The 18,747-nt window shown below is 45.9% G+C and overlaps 1 protein-coding gene and 1 pseudogene across 1 annotated transcript in view; one reads left to right on the top strand and one right to left on the bottom strand.

Annotated features, from left to right (window-relative positions):
* Nucleotides 1-8,471: 8,471 nt before the first annotated feature.
* LOC124551424 lies at nt 8,472-8,589 on the top strand (annotated as a pseudogene).
* A 4,489-nt stretch (nt 8,590-13,078) lies between these two features.
* Nucleotides 13,079-18,747, bottom strand: part of LOC124550894 (UDP-glucosyltransferase 2-like) — a 104,232-nt gene continuing 98,563 nt past the window's right edge. The window contains exon 5 of the mRNA XM_047125671.1: nt 13,079-13,916. Within this exon, the coding sequence (XP_046981627.1) occupies nt 13,637-13,916 (280 nt within the window). The 3' untranslated portion in view covers nt 13,079-13,636. The remainder of the gene's footprint in view (nt 13,917-18,747) is intronic.

Below are 18,747 nucleotides of genomic sequence, written 5' to 3'. Positions count from 1 at the left end.
AAATGATGAAGATTAGGGCAACGCAACACGTAGTCCCTGAGCGGAGAAAATCTCCGACCCAGGGAATCGAACCCGGGCCCTTAGGATTGACAGTCTGTCGCGTTGACCACTCAGCTACCGGGGGCGGACTGACTATTCGATAAATTCAACATACGGTTCGTTATGAAGCAGTTGTTGTTGTTGTTGTGGTCTTCAGTCCTGACACTGGTTTGATGCAGCTCTCCATGCTACTCTATCCTGTGCAAGCTTCTTCATCTCCCAGTACTTACTGCAACCTACATCCTTCTGAATCTGCTCAGTGTATTCATCTCTTGGTCTCCCTCTACGATTTTTACCCTTCACGCTGCCCTCCAATGCTAAATTTGTGATTCCTTGATGCCTCAAAACATGTCCTACCAACCGATCCCTCCTTCTAGTCAAGTTGTGCCACAAACTTCTCTTCTCCCCAATCCTATTCAATACCTCCTCATTAGTTACGTGATCTACCCACCTTATCTTCAGCATTCTTCTGTAGCACCACATTTCGAAAGCTTCTATTCTCTTTTTGTCTAAACTAGTTATCGTCCATGTTTCACTTCCATACATGGCTACACTCCATACAAATACTTTCAGAAACGACTTCCTGACACTTAAATCTATACTCGATGTTAACAAATTTCTCTTCTTCAGAACCGATTTCCTTGCCATTGCCAGTCTACATTTTATATCCTCTCTACTTCGACCATCATCAGTTATTTTACTCCCTAAATAGCAAAACTCCTTTACTACTTTAAGTGTCTCATTTCCTAATCTAATTCCCTCAGCATCACCCGATTTAATTTGACTACATTCCATTATCCTCGTTTTCCTTTTGTTGATGTTCATCTTATACCCTCCTTTCAAGACACTGTCCATTCCGTTCAACTATTCTTCCAAGTCCTTTGCTGTCTCTGACAGAATTACAATGTCATCGGCGAACCTTAAAGTTTTTACTTCTTCTCCATGAATTTTAATTCCTACTCCGAATTTTTCTTTTGTTTCCTTTACTGCTTACTCAATATACAGATTGAATAACATTGGGGAGAGGCTACAACCCTGTCTCACTCCTTTCCCAACCACTGCTTCCCTTTCATGCCCCTCGACTCTTATAACTGCCATCTGGTTTCTGTACAAATTGTAAATAGCCTTTCGCTCCCTGTATTTTACCCCTGCCACCTTCAGAATTTGAAAGAGAGTATTCCAGTTAACATTGTCAAAAGCTTTCTCTAAGTCTACAAATGCTACAAACTTAGGTTTGCCTTTCTTTATTCTTTCTTCTAAGATAAGTCTTAAGGTCAGTATTGCCTCACGTGTTCCAATATTTCTACGGAATCCAAACTGATCTTCCCGAAGGTTGGCTTCTACTAGTTTTTCCATTCGTCTGTAAAGAATTCGCGTTAGTATTTTGCAGCTGTGACTTATTAAACTGATAGTTCGGCAATTTTCACATCTGTCAACAGCTGCTATCTTTGGGATTGGAATTATTATATTCTTCTTGAAGTCTGAGGGTATTTCGCCTGTCTGATACATCTTGCTCACCAGATGGTAGAGTTTTGTCATGACTGGCTCTCCCAAGGCCATCAGTAGTTCTAATGGAATGTTGTCTACTGCCGGGGCCTTATTTCGATTCAGGTCTTTCAATGCTCTGACAAACTCTTCACGCGGTATCTTATCTCCCATTTCGTCTTCATCTACATCCTCTTCCATTTCCATAATATTGTCCTCAAGTACATCGCCCTTGTATAAACCCTCTATATACTCCTCCCACCTTTCTGCCTTCCCTTCTTTGCTTAGAACTGGGTTGCCATCTGAGCTCTTGATATTCATACAAGTGGTTCTCTTCTCTCCAAAGGTCTCTTCAATTTTCCTGTAGGCAGTATTTATCTTACCCCTAGTGAGACAAGCCTCTACATCCTTACATTTGTCCACTAGCCATCCCTGCTTAGCCATTTTACACTTCCTGTCGATCTCATTTTTGAGACGTTTGTATTCCTTTTTGCCTGCTTCATTCACTGCATTTTTATATTTTCTCCTTTCATCAATTAAATTCAATATTTCTTCTGTTATCCAAGGATTTCTATTAGCCCTCGTCTTTTCACCTACTTGATCGTCTGCTGCCTTCACTACTTCATCCCTTAGAGCTACCCATTCTTCTTCTACTGTATTTCTTTCCCCCATTCCTGTCAATTGTTCCCTTATGCTCTCCCTGAAACTCTGTACAACCTCTGGTTCTTTCAGTTTATCCAGGTCCCATCTCCTTAAATTCCCACCTTTTTGCAGTTTCTTCAGTTTTAATCTACAGTTCATAACCAATAAATTGTGGTCAGAATCCACATCTGCCCCTGGAAATGTCTTACAGTTTAAAACCTGGTTCATAAATCTCTGTCTTACCATTATATAATCTATCTGGTACCTTTTAGTATCTCCAGGATTCTTCCAGGTATACAACCTTCTTTTATGAGTCTTGAACCAAGTGTTAACTATGATTAAGTTATGCTCTGTGCAAAATTCTACAAGGCGGCTTCCTCTTTCATTTCTTCCCCCCAATCCATATTCACCTTCTATGTTTCCTTCTCTCCCTTTTCCTACTGACGAATTCCAGTCACCCATGACTATTAAATTTTCGTCTCCCTTCACTAACTGAATAATTTCTTTTATGTCGTCATACATTTCATCAATTTCTTTATCATCTGCAGAGCTAGTTGGCATATAAAGTTGTACTACTGTAGTAGGCATGGGCTTTGTGTCTATCTTGGCCACAATAATGCGTTCACTATGCTGTTTGTAGTAGCTAACCCGCACTCCTATTTTTTTATTCATTATTAAACCTACTCCTGCATTACTTCTATTTGATTTTGTATTTATAACCCTGTAATAACCTGACCAAAAGTCTTGTTCCTCCTGCCACCGAACTTCACTAATTCCCACTATATCTAACTTTAACCTATCCATTTCCCTTTTTAAATTTTCTAACCTACCTGACCGATTAAGGGATCAGACATTCCACGCTCCGATCCGTAGAACGCCAGTTTTCTTTCTCGTGATAACGACGTCCTCTTGAGTAGTCCCCGCCCGGAGATCCGAATGGGGGACTATTTTACCTCCGGAATATTTTACCCAAGAGGACGCCATCATCATTTAATCATACAGTAAAGCTGCATGTCCTCGGTAAAAAATACGGCTGTAGTTTCCCCTGCTTCCTCGGTAAAAAATACGGCTGTAGTTTCCCCTTGCTTTCAGCCGTTCGCAGTACCAGCACAGCAAGGCCGTTTTTGTTAATGTTACAAGGCCAGATCAGTCAATCATCCAGACTGTTGCCCCTGCAACTACTGAAAAGGCTGCTGCCCCTCTTCAGGAACCACATGTTTGTCTTGCCTCTCAACAGATACCCCTCCGTTGTGGTTGCACCTACGGTACCGCCATCTGTATCGCTGAGGCACGCAAGCCTCCCCACCAACGGCAAGGTTCATGGTTCATGGGGGGGTTATGAAGCAGAGGAGACAAATTATTGTGGGTGGTTCTTCCTACTGACAGCAAGCAAGCTTCAGTATTAGCACAGTACTCTATCGATGTAAGGGAATACTCTGAAAAATTGTCTCCTGCTCTCATAAAACTAAAATACAATGATGATCGATATGACGTTTGAGGTGATTTGAAAATAATTTGTGTACTTATTGAACATCAAGGGGTTACACAAAGCATATCTGCTAGTTATATGAATGGAATGGCAGGACGTAATTAAGAAGACGAGGCCTCCGAGATACCAATTTGTACTTTGAAGCAAAGCCATTACGGACAGTACTCTGGGTACCTGAACAAAGTTCTTGAGTCTATTGCAAACTACGCCAAGATATATTAGAATACTTTCTAAAGCTTTGCCGAAAGACAGTGAATATTTGGAATATGCTTCTGAACCACAAAGTATAGACTTTGCACTGATGGGGAATATAAGTTGGAATCCAATGAGCATCGACGATGATATTAGAATGCTAACAGCCTTTACTGGAACAAAAAGGACACCCTAATCCCGAAGACAGGACTTTTTCGTATTTTCCATTTTCAAGCACGACGCATTTTAATTTCAAGGATAACATCTACATCTACATGGATACTCTGCAAACTACATTTAAGTGCCTGGCAGAAGGTTGATCGAACCACCTTCACAATTCTCTATTATTCCAATCTCGTACAGCGCGCGGAAAGAATGAACACCTATATCTTTCCGTACGAGCTCTGATTTCCCTTATTTTATCGTGGTGATCGTTCCTCCTTATGTAGGTCGGTGGCAACAAAATATTTTCGTATTAGGGGGTCAAATTTGGTGATTAGAATTTCGTGAGAAGATTCTGTCGCAACTAAAAACGTCTTTCTTTTAATGATTTCCAGCCCAAATCCTGTATCATTTCTGTGACACTCTCTCCCATATTTCGCGATAATACAAAACGTGCTGCCTTTCCTTGAACTTTTTCGATGTTGTCCGTCAGTCCTATCTGGTAAGGATCCCACACCGCGCAGCAGCATTCTAAAAGAGGACGAAGAAGCGTAGTGTAGGCAGTCTCCTTAGTAGATCTGTTACATTTCCTAGGTGTCCTGCCAATAAAACGCAGTCTTTGGTTAGCCTTCCCCAAAACATTTTCTATGTGTTCCTTCCAATTTACGTTGTTCGTAATTGTAATTCCTAGGTATTTAGTTAAATTTACGGCCTTTAGATTAGAGTAATTTATCGTGTAACCAATGTTTAACGAGTTCCTTTTAGCACTTATGTGGATGACCTCACACTTTTAGTTATTTAGGGTCAACTGCCACTTTTCGCACCATCCAGATATCTTTTATAAATCGTTTTGCAGTTTGTTTTGATCTTCTGATGACTTTATTAGTTGATAAAAGACAGCGTCATCTGCAAACAGTCGGAGACGGCTGCTCAGATTGTCTCCAAAATCGTTTATACAGATAAGGAACAGCAAAGGGCCTATAACCCTACCTTGGGAAACGCCAGAAATCACTTCTGGTTTACTTGACTTTCCGTCAATTACTACGAACTGTGACCTCTCCGAAGGGAAATCGCGAATCCATTCACATAACTGAGACGATATTCTATAAGCACACAATTTCACTAGGAGCAGCTTGTGTGGTACAGTATCAAAAGCCTCCCTGAAAACCAGAAATACGGAATCGATCTGAAATCCCTTGTCAATAGCACTCAACTTTTCATGTGAATAAAGAACTAGTTGTGTTTCACAGGAACGATGTTTTCTAAACCCATGCTGACTGTCTGTCAATAGACCGTTTCCTTCGAGGTAATTTATCATGTTCGAACACAATATATGTTGTACAATCCTGCTGCATATCGAAGTTAAGGATATGGGCCTGTAATTTAGTGGATTACTCCTACTACCTTTCTTGAATATTGGTGTGACCTGTGGAAGCTTCAAGTCTTTGGGTGCGTATCTTTCGTCGAGCGAACCGTTGTACATGACGAAGATAAGAGAAAGAAAAAAGGGTAAGAAAGAAAAATAGCTGAGTTGTTAGCCCAGCTGACTGTAATGTGGACGGATCCTGTTCAGTTCTCGCCCATGCAGAGGATAGGGGGAGCAGGATCGGAGTCTACTCAGACATGTCCTGCTAACTAAACAGTTGCATAAGCGAGCGGTAGCGGCTCCATGCTCTGGGAAGCCGACAACATATGGGGAAGTGGTGGCCCCTCCATACCGCACCTGCAGGACGCCACACGACAGAGGATGACACGGCGGTGGGGTGGCATACGGTCGTCCTCCCCCCTTATCGCCGAATTCAGTTTCTTTCCATACTTATCTTACAACCTCCTTTCAAAGACACTGTCCACCACACTGCACAACTGATCTTTCAAGTCTTGTCCCACACACACACACACACACACACACACACACACACACACAATAGACGGAAAGTGTATGTGTTTTCCGTAGCACTTCCTCAGGTCTCAGAGACACACAAGCATTAGGGGGGAAATAAGATAACACGTCAGTCGTGACAGTAGTGAGGGCTGCCTGCCAACCAGGCAAACTCATGTCCCCCTTTTATACACTACTGGCCATTAAAATTGCCACACCAAGAAGAAATGCAGATGATAAACGGGTATTCATTGGACAAACATATTATACTAGAACTGAAATGTGATTACATTTTCACGCAATTTGGGTGCATAGATCCTGAAAAATCAGAACCCACAACAACCACCTCTGGCCGTAATAACGACCTTGACAGGCTTGGACATTGAGTCAGAGCTTGGATGGCGTGTACAAGTACAGCTGCCCATGCAGCTTCAACACGATACCACAGTTCATCAAGAGTAGTGACTGGCGTATTGTGACGAGCCAGTTGCTCGGCCACCATTGACCAGACCTTTTCAATTGGTGAGAGATCTGGAGAATGTGCTGGCCAGAGCAGCAGGCGAACATTTTCTGTATTCAGAAAGGCCCGTACAGGACCTGCAACATCCGGTCGTGCATTATCCTGCTGAAATGTAGGGTTTAGCAGGGATCGAATGAAGGGTAGAGCCACGGGTCGTAACACATCTGAAATGTAACGTCCACTGTTCAAAGTGCCGTCAATGCGAACAAGAGGTGACCGAGACGTGTAACCAATGGCACCCCATACCATAACGCCGGGTGATACGCCAGCATGGCGATAACGAATACACGCTTCCAATGCGCGTTCACCGTGATGTCGCCAAACACGGATGCGACCATCATGATGCTGTAAACAGAGCCTGGATTCATCCGTAAAAATGACGTTTTCCCGTTCGTGCACCCAGGTTCGTCGTTGAGTACTCCATCGCAGGCGCTCCTGTCTGTGATGCAGCGTCAAGTGTAACCGCAGCCGTGGTCACCGAGCTGATAATCCATGCTCCTGCAAACGTCGTCGAACTGTTCGTGCAAATGGTTGTTGTCTTGCAAACATCCCGATCTGTTGACTCAGGGATCGAGACGTGGCTGCACGATCCGTTACAGCCATGCGGATAAGATGCCTGTCATCTCGACTGCTAGTGATACGAGGCCGTTGGGATCCAGCACAGCGTTCAGTATTACCCTCCTGAACCCCCCGACTCCATACGCGATGGGCTACAATCCGACCTTTATCAAAGTCGGAAATTTGATGGTACGCATTTCTCCTCCTTACACGAGGCATCACAACGACGTTTCACCAGGCAACGCCGGTCAACTGCTGTTTGTGTATGAGAAATCGGTTGGAAAATTGCCTCATGTCAGCACGTTGTAGGTGTCGCTACCTGCGCCAACTTTGTGTGAATGCTCTGAAGAGCTAAATATTTGCATATCACAGCATGTTCTTCCTGTTGTTTAAATTTCACATCTGTAGCACGTCATCTTCGTGGTGTAGCAATTTTGATGGCCAGTAGTGTACACTGCACTGCCCAATTGTATCCTATTGGTACGAAAAACTTTGAAATTTGGCTCAAAGTGGCCTATAGCCTCCCCCTGTAATGGTTCAAAGTAGTGGCACTCTATCATGTCACCCTCGCGCTCGCCAACGTTTCAGGCAGCAATGTATTAAAAAACACTCCGTCTTCAGGCCACAAGTGGCCCATCGGAACCATCCGACCGCCGTGTCATCCTCAGATGAAGATGCAGATAGGTGGGGCATGTGGTCAGCACACCGCTGTCCCGGTCGTTATGATGGAATTCTTGACCGAAGCCGCTACTATTCGGTCGTGTAGCTCCTCAGTTGGCATCACCAGGCTGAGTGCACCCCGAAAAATGGCAACAGGGCAAAGCGGTTGCGATTGTCAACCGTCAAAGTGCCGGCCACGCCCGATTGCGCTTAACTTCGATGGTCTGATGTGAACTGGTGAACCACTGCGGCAAGGCCGTTGCCAGCAACGTATTGCCACATACGAAAAAAAGAGCACAGTTCGGAGGTTCATGTGTGATGTAACGCGGGTCAGAATTATTAAAATAATTAGGAAATGTGGCAACACGTTGGTGTGTAGAGTGTATGACTCTGGCAATATACCGTATGACTTTCGGAAAAATATCATCCAGACGGTTTCGAAGACTCCAAGAACTTACAGTTGCGAGAATTATCGCACAATTAGCTTAATACCTCATGTATCCAAGTTCCTGACATGATTGATATACAGAGGAATGGGAACGAAAATTGAGGATGTGTTACATGACAATCAGTTTGGCTTCAGGAAAGGTAAAGGCACCGGAGAGGCTGTTCTTACGTTGCGATTGATAATGGAAGCAAGACACGTTCATAGGATTTGTCGAACTAGAGAAAGCATTCAGTAATGTGAAATGGCGCAAGATGTTCGAAATTCAGAAAAAATTAGGGATAAGCTATAGGGAGAGACTGGTAATATACAATATGTACAAGAAGCAAGAGGGAATATTAGGAGTGGACGACCAAAAAACGAAATGCTCGGATTAAAAAGAGTGTAAGTCAAGAATGTAGGCAACGGCCTTGCCGCAGTGGATACACCGGTTCCCGTGAGATCACCGAAGTTAAGCGCTGTCGGGCGTGGTCGGGACTTGGATGGGTGACCATCCAGGCCGCCATGCGCTGTTGCCATTTTTCAGGGTACACTCAGCCTCGTGATGCAAATTGAGGAGCTACTCGACCGAATAGTAGCGGCTTCGGTCAAGAACTCCATCATAACGACCGTGAGAGCTGTGTGCTGACCACACGCCCCTCCTATCTGCATCCTCAACTGAGGATGACACGGCGGTCGGATGGTCCCGATGGGCCACTTGTGGTCCGAAGACGGAGTGTTTGAGACAAGAATGTAGTCTTTCGCCCCTATTATTCAATTGGTACATCGAAGAAGCAATGATGGTAATAAAGGAAAGATTTAGGAGCGGAATCAAAATCCAATGTGAAAGGATATCAGTGATACGGTTCGGTGATGACATTGCTGCCCTGAGTGAATGGGAAGAATAGATTACATGATCTGGTGAATGATATGGACAATCGGACGAGTGCAGAATGAGGATTGAGACTAAATCGAAGGAAGACGAAAGTAATGAGAAGTAGCAGAAATCAGAACAGTGAGAAACTTAACATCAGGATTGATGCCCACGAAGTAGATGAATTTAAGGAATTCTACTACCTAGCCAGCAAAATAACCAATGACAGAGAGAACAAGGTGGACATCAAAAAGCAGACTAGCACTGGCAAAAAGCTCATTCCTGGCGAAGAGAAGTTTACTAGTATCAAACATAGGCCTTCAGGATGAAATGTGTGAGAACATACGTTCGGCACACAGCATTGCATGGTAGTGAAACATGGACTATTGGAAAGCTGGGAGAGTCTGGTACCGCGCGCCGCGGAATTTGAATCCCCGCCAGACGTCATGGACGTCGAAGACCGCTAGAGGTCTCTGCACCATTGCGCTGTAAGCTGTGGCGGCGCGCTCCTCTTTGCCAGCTTTTAGAGTGAGGGCGCCACAGTGGAAAACTTGGTTCCAGCGGCCAATAGCGGCGCCTCCGATAGAGCAATTAAGCGCCTGCCTCTCGCTCAGCCAGTCAACGCAACATCGCCCCTGGTCATGATGGCGTCACCTACCGTCACCTCAAGGAATCCCCTCCATCCTTCCTGTCTGTCCTTGCTACCCTGTACAATGTCCTCCTCTCCACTGGATTTTACCCCGACCTGTGGAAGACTTCCCGTGCCCAGCTGTTCCCTAAACCTAACAAAAACCCCCTCTGCTACCTCTTCCTATCGTCCAATCTGCCTCACTTCTGTGTTCAGTAAGGTCTTCGAGGCCATCCTATCTCGCCGTATTCACCGCCACCTTAACCAGCCCCACCTCCTTCCTCTTACCCAATGTGGCTTCCGGCCATCCTTCTCCGCCAACGACCAGCTCCTTAACCTTACCAATCGTCTTTCCCTCCAACTTAACTCCCGTTGCTCCGCTATCTTTGTTTCCCTTGATCTCCAGAACGCCTATGACCGTGTCTGGCATCCCGGGCTCCTCTTCAAACTTCAGACCTATGCTCTCCCCATCAACTTCGTCCGTCTCGTTGCTTCCTTCCTCTCCCATCGTCCCTCCTATGTGACTGTCCACAATTCCAACTCCCGTACTTTCTACCCCTCTGCCAGCGTGCCCCAAGATTCTGTCCTTTCTCCTCTCCTCTATCTCCTGTACACTGCTGATATGCCCAAACCTCCCCCTCCTGTTCATCTTCTCCAGTTTGCTGATGACACCGCCTTCCTAGCCCTTTATCCTACCCTTCAACGGTCCCAACGTACCCTCCAAACCCACCTTCACCACTTGGTGCAACTGGTGGTTCCTCCGTGTTAATCCCTCCAAGACCCAGGCGATCATCATAGGCCGCACCACCCGCTCCTTCCCCCTCCATGATTTCTACCTCACCATTTATGGCCGTCCTATCCACCTCACTCCTACCCTCAAATACCTTGGCCTCACACTCGACTGTCACCTCACCTGGACTCCCCTCTCCTTACCATCCAAAACAAAGCTCACAACCACCTCCGCCTCCTGAAACTCCTGTCCTGCCGGACGTGGGGTCTGCATCCTTCCACCATCCTTCACAACCACAAATCCTTGATCCGCCCCATCCTCTGTTATGCCAGCGTCACTTGGATTTCTGCCCCTGCCCAGTTCTATAAAACCCTCCAAATCCTCGAATGCCATGCGCTCCGCCTTGCCTTCTGCATCCGCCTTCCGTCCCCCACACACATCCTCTATGACCTCATCCTCTTCCCCCACCTTCTCCTTTTCCTTGAACACATCCACACGCTATATATTGTCCGCCGCCTTGAACCCCCTCACCCCCTGGTTTCTCGCACCCTCTCCACCCCCAACCAGTTGCCGCGCCTTTACCGTTGTGTCCCACCCTCTCTCCATCTCCACACCCTCCATCTCCTTTCCCAACACAACTTCCACCGTCTACCCCTCCCAGATGATGAACTTCGCCCTGACAGTTACCCTTCCTACCAACTCTAACCCCATCTTCCTGCCTCCTCCTCAGGGCTCCCTCTCCTCCCCATCCCTCCTCCTGAGTGGCTTCCCCCTCCTACTCCCCCTCCATCTCTTGTGCCTCCTTTCAGTGTCTCTGCGCTCCCTCTTGCCCTGTCTTCCCTCTTCTTCTCCCGTCCCACGTGTCTCCTGCCTCTTCGTGAACTCACTGATGCCCCTCCTCTCTTCATCCCGCCGCTTCCCCAGCTGCCCCATGCTCTCCCCTCCTTTTCCATCCTCCCTGACCTTTTCCCTCGGCAGGTCCCACCTGGCAGTTTTATTCTTCATCGATCGTGCTCCAAGTGGGTTTTAAGTGTGTTGCTCTGGAGTGTTTTTACTACTGTGGCCGACTTTTAACCTGTGCCTGCGCATTAAGTGTCTTCTCTGTGTTTTAAGAATCGCCAACTGTGTTTCCTTAACTTTCTGGTGACTTTTTTACCTGTCCCCCATGAACGTCTCCATGTCTGTGTATATTTTACTTCCATTTTCTCTCCTTATTCTGTTTTATGTTCCCCTTTTTTATCTCCTTATGTATGTATCATTTTATTCTTGTTTTAGTTGTAGTGTCACTCGGCTGAAGAGCGGCAGATTGTGCCGCTGACAGCCCTCCCCTGCCCATATGGGGCAGGGGAATGAAATCACAATAAAGAAAAAAAAAAACAAAAGCTCAACCAGTCAGTCTAATCTCGCGTACGTCTGTGGACACATCGTCTCGTGTTAGACATCTTACTTTCTTGTTCTGTGTACAAGTGGACATGTTAGGTTTCCTTGTGACTCCATTGTTTGATCTTGTCGTTGTTCGTTCTGTCCTTCCTTGGCCGTGTCCGTCCTCTCGTGTTGTTGTTTGCGGGCCTCTCCGCAGGTCCCGTCGCGCTTTCCGTCATTTCAACCCTACGACCATCCCGGTCGCACTTACAACAGAGAGAATCGAAACATTTGTGATGTGGTGCTACAGACGAATGTCGAAAATTTGGTGGAGTTATAAGTGAAGGAATGAGGAGGTTCTGTACAGAATCGGAGAGGAAAGGAATATGTGGAAAACACTGATAAGGAGAAGGGACAGGATGATAGGACATCTGTTAAGACATCATGGAATGACTTCCATGGTACTAGAGGGAGTTTTAGAGGGAAAAACTGCAGAGGGAGACAGAGATTGGAACACATCCAGCAAATAATAGAGGACGTAGGTTGCAAGTGCTACTCTGAGATGAGGAGAGGAATTTGTCACAAGGGGCATCAAACCAGTCCCAAGACTGATGACAAAAGAGAGAGAGAGAGAGAGGGAGAGAGAGAGAGAGAGAGAAAGAAACTAAACACGATTTCGTTTTGCAACTCGGATATGATAACAATGATACACAATGACAAGCATTCTGACAAGAATTGAATGACAATGTAAACTATGTAACACTGGGAAGGTTTGATTATAGAGTGAAGGCTTTCACGGCAGGTGTTGTCATCACTTAACACTTCCGGGGTGAGATGCTTGTTACATGGACCCATCGGGAAGAGGAACTGGATGCCTTCCTGTTATATCCAAGAATTCAATTCACTATGGAAAAGGAAATCGATGGTCACCTGAACTTCTTAGATGTGACTGTAATCAAACAAGAGGATGGATAATTGGGTCATAAGGTTTTCAGAAAAGACACACACACACACTGATCGTTATCTGCAGAAAGATTCTAACCACCACCCAAGACATAAAAGAGGGGTGATTAAAACATTAATAGACAGGGCGCACAAAATATGTGAACCAGCTCACTTAGATGATGAGATTGAACACCTTAGAGCGACCTTCAAGAAGAATGGGTATTCCAACAGAGAGATAGATCGTGCACTACGCCCTAGACTCACAACCAGGATGGACGAGGATCGACACCAACCGAAGGGGAAAGTGTTCTTACCATTCATCAGTAAGGCCACTGACCGAAGTGGAAAAATTTTGAGCAAGTACGATGTGGAAACTGTTTTCAGACCCACCACGAAAATAAAAGAATGTTTAAGATCCGTAAAAGATAAACGACATCCTCTAGCTACACCAAGTGTGTATGAAATTCCGTGCAGTTGTGGAAGGGATTATATAGGCACAACAAAAAGAAGCGTCAATACCGGTCTGGGTGAACATAAAAGGAACTGCCGCCTCGGACATATAGATAAATCGGCTGTAGCGGAACATGTGTTTCAGGAAGGTGATCGTGAAATAAAGTTTAGCGAGACGACCGTTATAGAGAAGACGTCGCATTATTATGCGCGAATGTACGGAGAGGCCATTGAGATTGCCAAACACAGCAATAATTTCAATAGAAAAGATGAAGGCATTAAGCTGGATCAGATATGGATGTGACCATTGTAGCAACAGTGTGACAATCGATTAATTTCAATTGAAAAAGTTGGCAATATCAGGGACGTCACGTCACGTGATTGAGAGCGGCGCCCTCTGGATGGCTTATATATACTCGCGCTCTCGTTGCAGTTCGCCGCTTGTCCTCGGAGGATGCCTTCCGCAGTCGAAGGCGAAATGTCAGGGGAGAGTTTTATGTATAGACCACGGCATCTCAGCCCAGAAGTGTTGAGTGATAACTGGGAGGTTTTGTTTGTACTGTCAGGGTCACCAGCAGCCGTAGCTGGACTGCCGCGTCACGACCTCTTGAGCTTGCCGCCCTCCTGGAACAGCGCCGAGAGGACCTTCCTGGTGAGGAGGTACACAGCTGAGGACGCGGCAGCGGCGGCCAGCAGGACGAGTGCGGTGACGTCGAGCAGCCAGCGCTGGAACCAGTGGAGGTCCAGCGAGGCGCAGCGCAGGTGTGGCGCCCCCTGGTGCCTCAGGGCGTACTCCGTCCACCAGACGGCCGTCTCCAGGGCTGTCTGCGGCCGGTCCCGGTAGATGGCCGACAGCCGCTTCATGCGCTGCTCGTAGCTGGGGGCACAAACAGGTTCTGATTCACAACTGTGCTAGTGGCAGTAGCTATTCACAGACATAGACACTGTGCAAAGAAGAAAAGTTTAATCGAGATTGCGACAAAGTACGAGTGTCACTCCAAAAGAAATGCAAACTATTTTTGTAAAAATACAGTTTTCATTCATATGTGTAAAAGTTTTACTGTGTGTAGATACATCCTTCGTGTTTGTTTTCAAACTTAGTTCAACCTGTTCCCGTGAGTGCCGCCGTCACAGCATGTCTTCGAGATGGCTGCTACACTTGACGTTCGTCAGAAGCAACGTGCTGTCATAGAATTCCTGTGCTGTGAAAACGAGACAGTGGGAAACATCCACAAGAAGTTAATAATAATAACAATAATAGTAATAATAATAATGGCGTGTGACGAGGGCCTCCCGTCGGGTCATCCCCGTTTTCAAGAAGGGACGTCGAACAGATGTGCAGAACTATCGACCTATATCTCTAACGTCGATCAGTTGTAGAACTTTGGAACACGTATTATGTTCGAGTATAATGACTTTTCTGGAGACTAGAAATCTACTCTGTAGGAATCAGCATGGGTTTCGAAAAAGACGGTCGTGTGAAACCCAGCTCGCGCTATTCGTCCACGAGACTCAGAGGGCCATAGAGACGGGTTCTCAGGTAGATGCCGTGTTTCTTGACTTCCGCAAGGCGTTCGATACAGTCCCCCACAGTCGTTTAATGAACAAAGTAAGAGCATATGGACTATCAGACCAATTGTGTGATTGGATTGAAGAGTTCCTAGATAACAAAACGCAGCATGTCATTCTCAATGGAGAGAAGTCTTCCGAAGTATGAGTGATTTCAGGTGTGCCGCAGGGGAGTGTCGTAGGACCGTTGCTATTCACAATATACATAAATGACCTTGTGGATGACATCGGATGAGCTTTTGCGGATGATGCTGTGGTATATTGAGAGGTTGTAACAATGGAAAATTGTACGTACTGAAATGCAGGAGGATCTGCAGCGAATTGACGCATGGTGCAGGGAATGCCAATTGAATCGCAATGTAGACAAGCGTAATGTGCTGCGAATACATAGAAAGAAAGATCCCTTATCATTTAGCTACAATATAGCAGGTCAGCAACTGGAAAGCAATTAATGCCATAAATTATCTCGGAGTAGGCGTTAGGAGTGATTTAAAGTGGAATGATGATATAAAGTTGATCGTTGGTAAAGCAGATGCCAGACTGTGATTCATTGGAAGAATCCTAAGGAAATGCAATCCGAAAACAAAGGAAGTAGGTTACAGTACGTTTGTTCGCCCGCTGCTTAAATACTACTCAGCAGTGTGGGATCCGTACCAGATAGGGTTGATAGAAGAGATAGAGAAGATCCAACGGAGAGCAGTACGCTTCGTTACAGGATCATTTAGTAATTGTGAAAGCGTTACGGAGATGATAGATAAACCCCAGTGGAAGATTCTGCAAGAGAGACGCTCAGTAGCTCGGTACGAGCTTTTGTTGAAGTTTCGAGAACATACTTTCACCGAAGAGTCAAGCAATATATTGCTCCCTCCTACGTATATCTCGCGAAGAGACCATGAGGATAAAATCAGAGAGATTAGAGCCCACACAGAGGCATACCGACAATCCTTCTTTCCACGAACAATACGAGACTGGAATAGAAGGGAGAACCGATAGAGGTACTCAAGGTACCCTCCGCCACACACCGTCAGGTGGCTTGCAGAGTATGGATCTAGATGTAGATGTAGATGTAGTTGTAGACCGCTCTTTCGATTTGAAGTCACTTCGTCGACTTGCGCGTCGATGGGGATGAAATGATGATGATTAGGACAACACCCAGTCCCCGAGCGGAGAAAATCTGCGACCCAGCCGGGAATCGAACCCGGGCCCTTAGAATTGACAGTCTGTCGCGCTGACCACTCAGCTACCGGGGGCGCACCACAAGAAGTTGAAAGAGGTGTATGGAGATCCTGCTGTCGATCGCAGTACAGTTAGTCGGTAGGCAAGCAAGTTACGTGATGACAGCGGGCACGGCAATATTGAGGATTGTCTTCGCAACGGCAGGCCTCGTACTGCACACACTCCAGACAATGTGCAGGGAGTTAACGAATTGGTGACTGCCGACAGACGCATCACAGTGAACGAATTGTCACGCTACGTTGGGATAGCGGAAGGAAGCGTTTGCAGAATACTGAAAGTGTTGGTGTTAAAAAAGGTTTGTGCCAGGTGGGTCCCCGGGATAATGCCAGTGGCTCACAAAGAAACAAGAAAAACGGTATGCAGCGAACATTTGAACAGTACGAGAATGGTGGAGATGAATTGTGACAGGTGATGAAACATGGCTCCATCATTTTTCACCAGAGACGAAGAGGCAATCAATGGAGTGGCATCATGCAAATTCACCCAAGGAAAAAAAAAACAAATCCAAACCACACTTTCTGCTGGAAAAGTTATGGCTACGGTGTTTTTCGATTCCGAAGGACTCTTGCTTGTTGACATCATGCCAAGTGGAACCACCATAATTCTGATGCATATGTGACGACACTGAAGAAACTTCAAGCTCGACTGAGTCGTGTTCGACCACATCGGCAAAAGCAAGATGTTTTGCTGTTGCACGACAATGCACGGCCACATGTCAGTCGAAAAACCGTGGAAGCGATCACAAAACTCGGATGGACAACACTGAAACACCCACCTTACATTCCTGACCTGCCTCCATGTGACTACCATGTCTTTGGGAAACTGAAAGACTCTGTTCGTGGAACAAGGTTTGAAGATGATGTCTCCCTTGTGCACGCTGCCAAACAATGGCTCCAACAGGTTGGTCCAGAATTTTACCGTGCGGGTATACAGGTGCTGGTTCCAAGATGGCGTAAGGCAGCTGAGAGGGATGGAAATTATGTGGAGAAATGAACTTATTGTTCCTAAAGAATGTATCTACACACTGTAAAACTTTCAAACGTGTAGATAAAAGATGGACTTTTTTTAAAAAATAGTGTGCATTTCTTTTGGAGTGACCCTCGTAATTCAGGTATTAGAAGTGAAGTCTTATTTTACTCCTGTTTTTATCTCATTTCGGAGCAATTAGCAAGTCACAGCCCTGTTGAATTACCTCCCCACGTAGCGTTGGCACCAGAGTATTCCTACGATGGCACAGGGCTCGAGTGTCTGGTAGTCTGACGAACACAGCAACTCGCTGGGCCTAGGTGTGGCCATGTGCCACTGCAGTGAGCGAGTCACAGCTGAGTGGAGGAAGCGGCATCATATTGGAGCCAGTACTGGAGGCTACCAGCAGACACTGACCAGACTCCTCATACGGCGCCAGACCGTGCTTAACTGGCTGGTTGGATCCATTTGTGTACGAGGATGGCTGGCCAAGGGAGATGACTGTTGATCATGTCCATGTGTAGCTGGAGATCGGAGGGTCGATATTGTCATCAGAGGGACCCAAAGTGGAGACTTTGGGTATTAAGACGGCCACCAGAAGGCTAGCAGCTTTCTCAGAGGACAGCAAGCTGCGCGAGGTTGTTTCTGAAGAGAAGCAGCGAGGCTGTTTGGTGGAATCTGCAGTCAGGGCTTGCTGTGGCTCACTATCCACATGGGACATTAATCCCAGTCTGCAGATGCAGGACAGTGCTCGACTTGGTGCATCTAGGGGCTGCAACACGGCCGCAAATGAGATCTTGTTAGCTCTGTTTCTTGTGTTTATGATTATCAGCAGGTAATCTAGGTTCTCTTGATATTTGTTTGTATATTATTAGGGGTGGGCATATTTTAGGATAATACATTATGGGCCAAGATTTGAGTACTGCGTGCCTTTTTCGTTATCGCTTTGATCCAAATAGCTCAGAGCACTATGGGACTTAACTTCTGAGGTCATCAGTCCCCTAGAACTTAGAACTACTTAAACCTAACTAACCTAAGGACATCACACACATCCACGCAGGATTCTAACCTGCGACCGTAGCGGTCGCGCGGTTCCAGACTGTAGCACCTAGAACCGCTAGGCCACCCCAGCTGGCCGTCATCGTTTTACTGTTGTTTGTTACTTATGGTGGATTACTTATCTCCTGTTACTCTAAGCTTGAAGAAATTCAAAGAACTGGAACACTTTACCACATGCCCTGTGATGTCAGATATTAGGTTTTTCTTTCTTACTAATTTCAGCACTGAGTACTTTACTTATCTTACCTTGTGCATGTGCTCCGAGTTATTGAGTTTACTTAAGCAATATGTTACAAAACCTGTTAATGACTTTCGGCCATACAGCCAGAGACACTTTCTACTTCCACTGTTCCCTGCGCTATATTATACATAAAAAAGAGGGAAATAATTCTCCCAAGCAAAGATGATACACAAGTTTCCTGGCAAACCAGTTACTTAAAAACTTGACACAGGGAATCATGCACATTACGCAATTAAAATAATGATATACACTGATCAGGTAGAACATTATGACAATCAACATGCTATTGACATAAGCCCGTCCAGGAGATGGCAACGTCACCTGGCGAGCAATGACTGATAGTCATACACACGCACGGTGCATCTAGCATTAATGAGCGCACTGTCCGTTGTAAGGTGTCAGGTAAATCCAACACCTTCCATGAAAACCCTGACATGATAGCAAATCTGTCGGTATGTAACATAGCTCTGAATAAATCCTGACATTAAATTCACCAAAGTAATAGGATCAACAAGTGAGCAAATGGAATACCACAGACTAACACAAGAACGCCTAAATGCATGTCATATCTTCCCACCGTGAAACAGACGCAGTTCCGAGGGGAGAAACGAGAACAGAAGCCGAGAGCAGACCCGTG

The sequence above is a fragment of the Schistocerca americana genome, chromosome 9 (genome assembly GCF_021461395.2).
Source record: "Schistocerca americana isolate TAMUIC-IGC-003095 chromosome 9, iqSchAmer2.1, whole genome shotgun sequence".
NCBI lineage: Eukaryota > Metazoa > Arthropoda > Insecta > Orthoptera > Acrididae > Schistocerca > Schistocerca americana.
Note: the sequence above shows the minus strand (reverse complement) of the source record. Positions and strands in the feature narration are given on the sequence as shown.